At 30.3% G+C, this 13,733-nt stretch overlaps 1 protein-coding gene across 2 annotated transcripts; it reads right to left on the bottom strand.

Moving 5' to 3' along the window:
• Positions 1-1,754: 1,754 nt before the first annotated feature.
• On the bottom strand, positions 1,755-11,526 carry Sip1 (septin interacting protein 1). 2 transcript variants are annotated; one of them, XM_072890446.1, is made up of 9 exons: positions 11,079-11,526; positions 10,298-10,443; positions 6,160-6,378; positions 5,574-5,751; positions 4,536-5,494; positions 4,142-4,338; positions 3,640-4,068; positions 3,169-3,326; positions 1,755-3,091 (listed from the first exon to the last, which is right to left on the bottom strand). In XM_072890446.1, exons 1-9 carry the CDS (start codon positions 11,475-11,477, stop codon positions 2,843-2,845), a joined length of 2,934 nt encoding a protein of 977 aa, XP_072746547.1. In that variant the 5' UTR covers positions 11,478-11,526; the 3' UTR covers positions 1,755-2,842. The 2 variants fall into 2 exon arrangements, with proteins under 2 accessions (XP_072746547.1, XP_072746546.1); XM_072890445.1 differs by lacking the exons at positions 10,298-10,443; positions 11,079-11,526 and adding an exon at positions 6,837-7,676 and having other exon boundaries at positions 1,757-3,091; positions 6,160-6,373.
• Positions 11,527-13,733: the final 2,207 nt, after the last annotated feature.

Here is a 13,733-nt window from a genome sequence, read left to right as displayed (position 1 = left end):
TAAGATTCCTAATGACAAGTTCACAGATGCCAAGGATTTCAGAAGAATATCGTAATAAAAAGTAATTGCGCGTATCGATTTGCACATCACAAAGTTAAAACTATCGCTGCGATCTCGCCAGTACTTGGCGTTTTATGCGTGGACTTAGAGACGGCGATTCGCGTGGGATTGGAATGTCTATGGGGCTCTCGATCGTGTTTTACGTTAAAACGCGAGTGTGTGTATATTATGGTTCTTTCGAAGAATAATTTACACAAATTACGATCCCATTACTTTTGAACTCCAAGTTTTTATTTCGCGAATTATTATAGTAATTAATTTAATTATAGTAATTAAATTGTTGTAGAAAAGACAACGATGCATCCCGCGATCATTTATTCCCGATAATGAAAATGTGATCTTGTAATTCATAGTCCAAATTATATTCGTTATTTGATATCATAATCATGTAGAATGGCAACAATCATACGCGAAAATTAAATGAATTGTCTTGTCGATAGAAATCGCTAAAAATTGCAAACAAGTTGTCGAGGGTCATTAATAGGTATAAACCGATACCTACAATCTCTGAGCACGGTCTATTTAAAGAAATTATAGTCGTAGCTTCGTTTAAAAACGCTGATAGAGTTTTCTATTACACAACAGAACAATATTTCTTCCATCTCAAAACACTAAACAAATAAACGCAATATCACGTATTTCATTTCAATACAAATTATACTACATAATGGAATGTGTATATGTATGTGTGTATTTACAATTAGACTGAAGTAAAAATGAACATGTGTTTTGATTACACTCACGAGAGCACAAGTTTAATTTTAATTACTACTGTGTCAACATTGTGGCAGAATACGACTTTACGCGGGTTTATGTTCACGATCAACGCGATTTAAGAAGTTGCAATAATCATACATTTGTGTTAATACGCACCAATTTGCGTTTGTTTGTTTCCTATATATATATATATATATATATATATGTGTGAACATCTGTATCAAAATTTCTACGTATGTACATACTCAACCAACAATGTATGCAACAATACTTTTATACTATACTATACTTTATACTATTTATACTATATGCTTATTATTAGAATAAGAATTATATATATTATATATAAGATCATGATTATTAAATTATTATATATATATATATATATATATATATATATATATATATACAGATATAGATAGTTTTATTTTATATCAATTTATTTATTCATAATGTATGTACATGTGAATTTGAATGCACTGCAATTAGCATCACTTTTGGGTAATATAATAATAATGCTATAAAGTGATAATTGTTATATAAATTTAAATTTTATCAGAGTAGAGTAAGAGCCAGACGCAAGATAATGCTGTAAGGAAAATTAATTTTTCATTCATTCAAAATAAAATATGTATTTTTTTGTAGAAATATTTCATATGTATATACAATTTTTATAGAAAATATTATATAATAATTACATATTATATATTATAAAATCTATACACTACATATTATATTATACAAGTTACATATTATATATATATATATATATATATATATATATATATATATATATACATATATATATTGTATATATAATAATTACATAATATAATATATATTATTTTCATAAAAAATAACATATATAATTATTTTTGTAAAAAATACATATTGTATTAAAAAAAAAGAAATATTAATTCCATACAACAAAAATAATTTTTATAAATGATATTATATATAATGTTACATTTATGCAACATCTTGATGCGTTGATCGGCGTGTCGTGATGCCTTGAACCAGCACTTGCATATTTACGAGAGTGCAAGGACCGTTCGGACGCAGTTGCAACCGCACGTTTACTAGGCAGGGACACTCCGATCTAATGCAAATGCGCTCTCGACACCCGACGAGATCTGCTAGGCGTGTAGGCGAGAAAGACGTCTAGCCTCTTTTGCAGGACCACTCTGAGAAGCTAAGAGTTAAGAGAAGCGTCGCGTCGGTGTCCTCATATCCATAGGCGTCGCAAGCTTCTCTTTTTAATCTTGTTTAAAAAAGGAAAGTAATTTATACGATATAAATCGATTATATTTTTAGATCACGATTATTAGATTATTTATTTAATCTGACAAATTCTTTCTTTTTCTTGTACGTATATATGTATATGACTTTGATTATAATGATAGCTTATGATGAAATTCTACATGCATTCAATCTAATTTGTATAAATTTTTATCAATATTTTTAATCAGTAATTTGTTCAAAACTTGTACAACTTCAACCAAATTAATAGTGAAAACTATATCAGAAAGCATTTTACAAATCACCAAATTTCAATTTTAAATTTTATCAAACATATGATCCTTTATCATATGTACTTTTCAGTCTACCCTGTATATTTCGCGGGAGTCGCTTGCAACTTTCCATATCGAGAAGTTTCAAAGCTACGCTTTGGTAGTGGGATAAACAGGGACGCCTACACAGGCGAACGATTCTTTGAACAGAAGTCGATAATATATATATAGATACATGAAAAAAAAATTACTTGAAGAAATTTAATATTAAAATATATATCATAATTTCATACAAAGTAGTTGATTCTACAACAAACTGTGAAAAATACAAACGTATCAAATTATATAATCTTACAATATTATTATATTATAGTAGGAGCTTTGATAGTACATATACAAAAGTAAGATACTAATTACAGTGCATTTAGAATTAAATATACATCATGAATGTGAGTCAATATAAAATAATAATTTCCCGAATATATTTACAATATAAATATCATCACGTTATTCGGATATTTGTTATTTTTTTGTCTTGGATAAACTCTATTATCTTAAAGATCAGACATATCTAGCAAGGCATTTAAATTTGTCGGCAACCAATTTGTCCCATTGTGACATACAAATAAGACGTTGCCATCGATATATGCCTGAACGTTTCCCACTTTATATACTTGCTTGGCTTCTTTATATCTATTTGGGATAGGCATAAATAATATACCCCTCTCTTCGCATTTCTTTTGTATAAGATCTTTGAAACCTTGTGGAATTTGTGAAGCTGTTCGCATTGCCTCTGCGAGTCTCTGTGAAAAGTGAAATATACATATAATAATAATAATAATCGAGCGATTTTTAACTATATAACGTATATGTTTCGTACCTCCATTCTTGGCTGAGCGATTGATGCCATTTGTGACATTGTCGGTTGAGTTCTCTCTAGGTTTGTTAGATACGAAACCTGTTCCAGTGCACCAGGTTGATGATTTTGTGACCCGCTGACGGACCTATTCATCATGTCCAATGCTTTCTTGAAATGCTCTGTAAATCATATTATCATAATATATTTTAATGAATGACAACTATGTGTCAGAAACAAAAATAATTTAAATTTGATATTACAATGGGCACACACATACAAAAGAAGGATACAATACAAAGAAAGAAGGAATAATTCTCATTTACAAAACTTATACGAATTATTTTAGAATTTTCATGTTCATTATAAAATATAGATCAGTTACACACATGCACTCTAAATTACGTGACAATTATTTCTGATTCGGATTTCTATACAAACATACAAAAATCAAAGTGATTTATGAGATGTTAGTTTTTGTAGATAATTGCATACCTTTTATGACTGGTTCCGCCAATAACTTATCGCTGAACATACTTTTCCAACCCATAAACCAAGCTGACACTTGATCAAAATTGGGTGAATGATTCAGCCATACTGCCAAAACATGCAACCATTTCGGAAAAAAGCCTTTGTCGAGTAACCCTGCCATGATATGAACAGGGATCAGCTCCTTCCACTCGTATACCCAATTCCATGGGTCTATATGCTGTTGATGTGGATTTATAACAAATTCATTTAAAACTATTTGCAATTTTGGTAGAATGTTTTTGACTAAAAACGCTTCCATATCCCCCTTGGCAAATACTTCTGCCCAAGGTTGCAGCATTAATCTAGCAGATCTATCCGATGGATGCCAACCTCCTAATGCAGATCCAAGCTTTCTGCGTATTATTGGATAAATTAAAGTATCCAAACGATTTCCTAGTTTACATAAGAAACGATTATTATTTATCTGTATAACTCTACATATAAATATGAATCAATCTATATTTACGTAATAATGGCAACCAAGGATGAATCCATGTATGGATGGGTACAGTGTCTGTAAGAGGATTCCATTCTTCCACTTCCAATGTCAATTTGGGCAAAACTAATATATCTAATATATTTTCTAAAATCCAGTTTGGCAATAATGGCATCCAATGTTCTATTAGTTCAATCAGAGGATCAGGCTGCCTGCACGTCCACTGCCTAATTTGTTTATGAATAAAAGGTATTAGAAAAGAGATATATGAAAATAACTGTTTGTATATTTAATAAATGCAAAATGTTCCAAAAAGAAGATTGAAAAATTAATTTAAGGATATATATTCATAAGAATATTATTCATACTCTACAATTTTATTTTATACTACTATTAATTAAAGTTCATTATGAGAATAACTCACTGTATGGCTCCTCTAATTGATGGCATCCACGCGTTCCATACTAATTGATCGTACGGATGCATAGTCCGTGTTTGGAGTGTAGTACTACTAGTTCCATTCTCCAAAATACACTTCCATTGTTCAAATAATTTGATTGGTTGTTTTGGTTGCAAAAGTGGATTCCAACTGAGCAAGCAATCTTTTATTTTTGGTGCCACAAAACTGCTGGCCAATTCACCGACTTCGTACATTTTGTACTCCTCATAGTAATTGTCTTGCAAATTTTTAAAAGCTTCCGCAGTTTCTTGCAGAGACAATTCGTTTGTTTCATTCATTAACCTGTCCACAATCACGAGCACATTTTCTAAGGTATCAATTAATTGACCATGTTGATCCACAACTTTCGATAAATTCTTCTTTTCCGCTTCTAAAGCAACCACTCTGTCATTTAAATGCCTCATTCGTCGATCGTTTTGTATAATATCTTGCTCGCACATATCCACGAGTAAATTTAAATTATGCTGCAATTCGGGCATAGCAAAATTCACCTTAGATTTCTTATCAGACGTAGTCACAGTCTCATCGGGACATTGCTGACCACCAGCTATCGCATGATATCCACTAAGAATTCTTTGCTCTGGTCCTGTCATATCGATAACTTTAACTCTGCTTATATCACTAGACATTGGAACCTTTCTATTAGGTTTCAACTTTCCATCTTCTAAAACCTGATCTACACTTCTATAACAGTATCTAACTTTCTTTTTATTACTGTTATCGCCCTTTCGCCATTGAGATACTTTTGATTTGGAATCTTTTGCTTCGTCTCCATCTTCATCTTTCTTTTTTTCTGGAATTTTTGGTACCTTTTCTGGCCCATATGCACCAATCGCACCTCTTCCCCTTCTTAAATGTGCTTCCACTGGGGTGCTTATTCCTTGTAGCTGTTTACCCAAACCTTTCCCAGGTTCAAATCCCATCTAAATAAAAAAATATCTTCTTTATTACTATCCTGTGTTTTGTTGAAATTTATATAATAGATTATTATTTAAAAAATACCTGTAATAATAATTTAGCACCAATGCCCTTTGTATGTACTTCCCAACTACCCATTCCACTTTTCATTAATGATGGATTTACTTGATTACGTTTTTTACGCAGACCCGCGATATCGCAATCTAGATTTAAAGAGAAAGAGGGACGTGATTTTGAACTATTTGGTCTTTCATCTTCTGAGCTAAAAAAGAAATAAAATATATATTTATTTTAATAAAGGAATACACAAAGAAAAATATATACATTAGAAATGCTATAAGAGAGAAACCTGAGAGGCGCCATGAGCCTTGATACAATTGATATAAATAAAGTCTTAATATATTTATTTCAGATCTTAAAATATTTCAAGATTTAAAAAATATTATATTTTCATGAACTTTTCTAACAGCTATTTCCACGTTTTTTTTTTTAATGTTTTTAAGAAAAATTTTACGTAACCATATTTTCTGTGTTAGCCAATCAGAAACATGACAAGGAATGGTATACCCAAACGATACAACTCTCTTTCTCAAAGTTCGGCCGTCCCCACTCCTTCAGAGCTCTCTCCAGTATGTTATCAGTCTCTCTACTATTATGTATTAAATCTTACCTAGAATCACTATGAAGTTTTGTTTGAGATTCTCGTGTTTCTTCTTCATCTTCCTTGTCGTCATCATCTTCCTTATCCTTTGGTTTCCCTGCTTGTTGAATACCACCAGCAACAAAACTGACTGGTGCTGTATAATTTTTAGGACCCTTGTTAAAAGTCTTAAAAGATGGCCTAGCAGATAATTCATCTTCATCGCTGTCATCTGCCCATATTCCTGTGTTCAAAATCGAAGAAGAATGTTATTATAAATTATATATACATATTAAAAGGATGCTGGAATACCGACCAAGATCTAACCTAACATAACAATATATTTGCTTAATATAAAAAGTTGCAATTTTTACACATAAAATAACATATTATGCAGTAACAACTTTTTTATTCAACAAAATATTTTTTATCTAGGCTTCTAAACTAATTTCTAAAAGTTCACAAATATTCTTTCATGCTTCGCAAACCTATTTTATTTTATGTGTATAAACTGCAACTTTTTATATTGAACAAATATATTGTTATGTTAGGTTAGGTCTCGATCGGTACTCAAACATCCCCTTAAGGAATTATAATTTTCGTGCTGTCATTAAATCTCAATTTCAATTTATTTAATTCTACTTTTTTTTTTTTTTTTTTTTTTTTTTTACTAACATAATTTTAATAATATTTTTGCTATATTATACCTAGCATTTGTTGCTTCTTCGAAAGCTTGCGTCGGGGACGACCAATGTTAAATTCGTTATCTAAATCATAATCGGTAATTTCAAAGCTTTCCACTTCGTCTTCAGACATCTTGTTCAATTTATTTTGTTATATAATACTGTATTGTTTTTTATATATAATTTCTTTAACTTTATAGATAATATAACTTAGAAATGCTTGGAAAAACCCACAACATTGCACAACAACGTTCTTATGACACCAATATGGCGTCTATAGTGAGCCAATCACCAATCATAGATCATAGAGATATTAGATAAATATCTCTATAGTGCGCACGCACGCCAAGGATAGAAGGATGGAAATAGTGCTGGAGTCGGCTGCTCTCTCTCACATTGTATAGACAGAGGAGGAAGGTGATTGAAAAAAAGGAGAAGACTTCTACATACATACTCTATTTCACTCCCCTCGATTCTCCCATTTAATCACATTTAGACAGAAAGAGAACTACTCCAGTTATTGCTCTCTCACTCTTGTCAACATACGTCTCACGGCTGGCGCAGTCTGTTATATAATAAGTCTACGGTCAACTGTCAAAAAATATTAGCGGTAACCGCGGTAACTTTTGAATCGATAAGAAATAAATATTTTTTTGCATCCGAGTATTCGCACTTGCTACTCGAAATGCGATTAAAATTTAGAGACTCGTGTATTATTAATTCTATTGTATACCATTATTGTTAGTCGCGTTATATTACATATAATATGATGATATATTATAATAATAGAATAAAATTAAATACAGGATATTATTTTCTTTATGATTAGCAGGCCTATTCCCCGGTAAAAAATTTATTACGTATAATCATATACGATATATGACCATATAAAATTATATAGAAATATATAAAATTTTGTATAAGTTATGTATAATTATATATAATAATATATAATTTATTATATATATGATTTATTATATATAATTATATATAATTTTATATTAATGTTGGCTAGATGTCAGTCAACGATAATACAAAATTATGCAAACTATACATAACTTATACAGAATGTTATATATTTCTATATACTTTTATATTGTTATATATAATTATATATGAGAAATTTTTTACCGGGTCTATATTTCTTAAAGCAACATTCATAGTCCAAATCTCGTTCAATCAAAAAAATGATACTATGTGGCCACTTCATTAGTTGAACAATCTTATAAGATCGGATTTATGAATATACTGATCTTAGTATAACGTATGTTACAATAATAAAACGACTATACGTAATAATAATAGCATAAATAATTCAGAACTATATGTAAAATGGATAAATATATATATTAATTAAAATGAATTACATTGTACGCCATAAACATGTTTTTTGTTGAAAAATATTCACGACCAGTCTTCCTTTATCATATCAGCGCCTTTTTCTGCTATCATGATTGTCGGCGCGTTTACATTGCCCGAAGTTATTCGTGGCATGATCGATGCATCAATGACACGCAAGCTTGCAATTCCGTGAACTCTTAATCTAGCATCGACGACAGCATAGCTGTCATTGACAGGACCCATCTTACATGTAGAAACCGGATGAAAAATTGGCTTTGTAAAATGGCGCGCATAGCAAGTCCAATATTCGTTCGACGAGCTGTCAAACTGAGAACATTCTGGTATCATACCCGGATTAAGCCGTGCATTTAATTTTTGCATGGAACGAGTGCGAATAAATTTCTTCAAGAATTTCATACTTTCCACCTGAAAAATTATTATAATTTATTAAATTCTTATAACACACGTTTTTTACGTCACAGAAATTAAATTAATTAATTTTCTTCGATATTGGAATAATTCTTGAACGCGACAAGCTCAAGCACTTATATAATAACTTTTTTACGCGTAAGCGATTTTTTATTTTATGTTGTCATCTTATTATATATATTTTTTTTGAGATATTAAAAACCAGAGTGTTTTCTTTTACGTATTCTTCCTTTTCTAAGCTAGTGAACAATTATAAATTACGGACTTGATTTTTATATCGACAAATATGTAAGTAAATACAATATATCGTACTAAAACTTGAAGATCATGAGGATCCCCAAAATAATTTGGGACTATTTTGGGAGCCTTTTTCGGATCCTTTGAATTGAGTTCAATAAAGCCTCTGCTGAGTGGTCTCAACACACACGGCAAAATTCCGAAAGCGTGAACATCATCTGTAATATTTTTATACAAAGCGGTAGCAGTTTTTGAATGAAGCCCATATGCATTTGCCGTAGTAGGTCCATAATCCGAATCGCTCGAGAACATCAGCTCTATATCCGGATAATCCGTTTCTTCTGCATATCTGCGCGTAAATTGAATAAATTAAGTATGATTATAAAAACATTACATATACCCACACACATAATTCTTTATAAATCATATTGCATTAAATATTCACTATAACAATTAATGATCAATAAATTAAAATTAAGTTACATGAAGAAAACTCTTACTTGGTATTGATAAACGCCATTCCACTGCTTATCAGATTCATGTAAAGTGGACCATCATTGTTCTTTACCAATTCTTGAATGCTTTCCAAACTCATGAGCTCAGAAGGCCTTCTGGTGAACCTGTTCTGTTCGTAGTGGTCTAATTCACGGGGAGGATCGACAATGTAAGTTATTCCGCCAAACCCCACGTGATCGTGAAGATTCTGTCCTACGCCGGGTACATGATGTATCACAGGTATATTCATTTCTTCAAGATGATCTCTCGGTCCAATTCCCGAAAGCATTAGTATTTGCGGCGAATTTATCGCACCGCCGGAAAGAATTACTTCTCGTTTTGCCTTAATTACAAAAGGTATCAAATCCTTACGAAACTTTACTCCGCATGCTCTCTTAGACGTGCCATCTATAAATGGACCAATTATTAATTTTTATATACATTCAAATTATCATGCTGCTTAATTTATCGTATAAACACTCAACTATAATACTCAATATATTAATCAGAAATCAATATGTCTCTCTTCAATACAATCACAGATAATCAAAAAAGAGTATAATACATATGATCTGGATATTGATAACTTATTAAATTCAACAGAGAGAGAGAGAGAGAGAGAGAGAGAAAGAGAGAGAGAGAGAGAGAGAGAGAGAGAGAGAGAAATTAAAAAGTAACATAATTTTTTTGAACCTTTTTTTATCAATATTTTTTCTACGAAAGATTTTAAGCTGACGTGTAGATTCTTTCTCTTAGAAGCGGGTCGAAGGAAGGCTTTAGCAGTGCTGCATCTCAATCCATCTCTTAAAGTACCATAAGAATATGTGAAACCAGTTTGATTTTCGCCGTTTATGTCATGTAGTTTGTATCCCAACTCTTCACCGGAGTGAAGAAAGTAATCGATTATTGGCGGATTGTACTTGAAACGCTCTACCGTCAGATATCCGCCCTTTTGATGATAAGGTGAGTTGGCGAGTTCCTCGGCTCTAATATCCTCAGATTTTTTAAAATATGGCAAGACACTGTCGTAATCCCATCCAGTATTACCAAGAGCCGCCCAATAATCGTAGTCCTTTCTGTTACCGCGTACGTAAAGCATTGCATTTACAACGCTGGTACCACCCAGCACCTTTAAAATGGATTATTATAATTAAATTTAGAATTTTTGCACTATTATACTTTTTATCGCTCATTAAGAATATTAGTTGACTAATAAGAATCGCTCTGCGCTTTTATTCCATCAACATCTTTAGGAAAATTTAGCATAATTTAAAATATACCCGTTAGAAATAAATTTAGATTTTAATATATATATATATATATATATATATATATGTGTATATAGATTTCTTTTTTATTATATATTAAGAATATATTATAAAAACTATTTTAGAATTTTAGTTTATGAATATTTAAAAAATGTTTTATTATTAACAAAAAATATATACTATTTTAATTTAATGATTTATCTTTTTTAAAGTATTAAAGTATTAAAGTATTAAAAAAATATATATATACGTGTGTGTGTGTGTACACATCTTTCTTATTTACATTTAATTAGTATCAAATAGAAAAAAACAATACAGCTAAAAAATTATTTAAAAAAATATAATTGATAAAAAAAGAAGTATATAGATAAAATAAAGGTCGAAAGAAAAACGGAAGATTTTTTTTAACAAAATTTAACGAAATTAATATACAAAACGATGTGTTTAGATATAAAATGACTTTGAATTATCTATCCCACACCATTATTTAAAGTACCTTTCCACGTGACCAATAGCACTGATGATTATTTATCGCCAAGCAGTAATTAGATGACGGTTCCGTTTTATAATTCCAATTCGAGGCTGTATGATCCAATATTCTAATATTGTTTGGCACATCGGACAAGACCTCCTCGTCGGCACCAGCTTCGAGCAAAAGTACGGTACAATTTTCATCTTCAGATAATCGGTTGGCTAGCACAGCACCAGCAGATCCTCCGCCAATTATTACATAATCATACTGAGTTAACAGTTGTCGCGTTGATACCGATTGCACGCGATTCTTCTGGTCTACTATATCCGGACGCTTAGTAACAATAAGAAACCACAGCACCATCAGAAATAATTCCATAGACAATGGTTTGACCAGCACATCTAGGTAAAAATCAAGCCACATGTTGACTTTCGACAATCGTTGCTCAACTGCTCAGTTCTAATTTTTTATAACAAAATATGCACAATTGTATTTACTTGTATTTATACGATATGTATTTCATAATAGTAGCATTTTACAAACTAAATAGAACAACTAATTAATTATACTTAATTAAAAGAGATAAAATTATAATTTACATAATACAGGTAATTATGTATTTAATACAGGATAATTACGTACAATAGAGGACAGTTAATGAGAGATAAAAATTAGATAAGTTTAACCTTCATATTGTAGAGATAAATATGTATACTTTTCAAATTTTCATAGAAGTATATAATAGTCATTTCAGGAAGACATGTGTGAAAAGAGGTAACGCGATACCGCAAAATTTTTTTTCTCGTTTTTACCTTACAACTTGACAAATTATTTTCAGCGACATTCATTTGACATTGTATATCATAGTAAAGGAAATATAATGCAATATAGGGCGAAATTGCATTCTAGTTATAGCTCAGTAATGCCTCAACTAATTTTAATCAATCTTTTTGCATTCAAATTGCTTGAAGAATAGCATTTTTTCTTTTTTCAAAATTGGTCTACTTGATCAAGTTACAGCCAAAAAATATAATCTTTATATCTTTTTTACCGTGCACACTATCTAAGCTGTCCAAATTTATCATATTTATATACAGGGTGTCCGGTCACGACCGCTCCATAACTCAAGGCCAGATAGAACAAGTCAAACTGAACATAAAAGTCCTCTACCATTTTGCGATTTTTGCAATAATTATTAAAATATTAATTAAAAACGCTCAGCATATGCTGAGTGCTATATACGGCGCGCACTCACACGCTGAACTATCTGCTCTTGAGCTATGGGGCGGTCGCGACCGGACACCCTGTATATTATTACAAGTATCATTAGCTTCAAAATAAAAAAACAAATTTATTAAAAACGGCTATTCCAAATAATATAATCGCTCAACTTCAATTTTACACAACATTACATAATGCAATAACAATATCAATTTTACAATAGATTCTTGCAATAAAATATCATATTCAGCAGAATTTAATATTTTGTCGCAAGAATAAATTTTAAATTATGTTAATTAGCATGAGGTATTTTTTTAGATGTTTGAATATTCTATAATCAATTGCAAAATTGTTATTACATTATGCAATGTTGGAATATCAAAGTAAAATAATTATATATTTTTCGAATAAAATACGGCTGATTTAAATGCATTTTTTTATTTTCAAACTAATGGTAATTGTAATATCTGTGAATATGATGAATTGTGACGGTCAAGATAATAATATGCTACAATTAAAAACTATGGTTTTGGAGACTTTTAAGTTGCAATTTGATCAAGAAGACGAATTTTGAAAAAGTGTACATAATACACCCATTGATAACAATTTGATAACTTAAGCTTATCTTTCGCATTTTGTAGGTAAAACATTGCACTTTATGAAATTTGACTTGAATTCATCGAAAGACTTTTTCTTATCAAGCTGCAAAGTTTCAAAAATACATAATTTTAACGAACAAAACAATGTATTCTTTTCTAAAACATAGAATAAGGAAAATACAAAAATTTTTAAAAACTATTGATAGCGCTTTAAAGTTGAAACTTTAAGCTTCAAAATTCTTTTTTTTAACTTTTCTACAATGATTTTCAACTGAGCTGTAACAGTTTGAAAATAACCCATTTTTAACGTATAAAAAGTATTCCCTATATTTTTGTGCGTAGTATATTTAATACAAGATAATTTTGTATAGAAAAACACTTAATGAAATAAGCGTAATGATAAGATAATCTTGACCTTCATATTGTACAGATAAAAATATTACTAACTTTTGTTTTCTACGTATATGTATACTTTTCAAGTTTTTATAGAATTAAATAACAATCATTTCAAAACGATATGAAAAACAGTAACCCGGTAATACCGCAAAGTTTTCTTTTCTCGCTTATACTTTTACAATTTGACGAATTATTATCAGCGGTATTATCACTCATTTGACTTTGTATATCATAATAAAGGAAACATAGCGCAATATAAAGCAAAATTGTATTCTAGTTATAGTTCGGTAATGCCTCAACTAATTTTGATCAATTTTATTCAAAATAATATAAAATTTGCTTGAAGAATAGCATTTTTTCCTTCTTTAAAATTCAGTTACAGACCAAAAATCTTCATATCTTTTTTACCATGGCACACTATTTATAAGCTGTCAAAATTTGTCATATTTATATATAATATTAC

Source organism: Anoplolepis gracilipes, chromosome 4, assembly GCF_047496725.1.
Source record: "Anoplolepis gracilipes chromosome 4, ASM4749672v1, whole genome shotgun sequence".
In the NCBI taxonomy this organism is placed as follows: domain Eukaryota; kingdom Metazoa; phylum Arthropoda; class Insecta; order Hymenoptera; family Formicidae; genus Anoplolepis; species Anoplolepis gracilipes.
This window is presented reverse-complemented; position numbering and strand designations above follow the sequence as displayed.

What these genes read in the sequence shown, in the direction of transcription:
- Sip1 (XM_072890446.1), bottom strand. Translation starts at nt 11,477, where the DNA reads ATGTGGCTTGATTTTTACCTAGATGTGCTGGTCAAACCATTGTCTATG. An exon ending in GCTATTGGTCACGTGGAAAG is followed by an intron (nt 10,444 to 11,078) that starts GTACTTTAAATA and finishes TCCATTTTAAAG; the next exon opens with GTGCTGGGTGGTACCAGCGT. An exon ending in TCGCTCAGCCAAGAATGGAG is followed by an intron (nt 3,092 to 3,168) that starts GTACGAAACATA and finishes CACTTTTCACAG; the next exon opens with AGACTCGCAGAGGCAATGCG.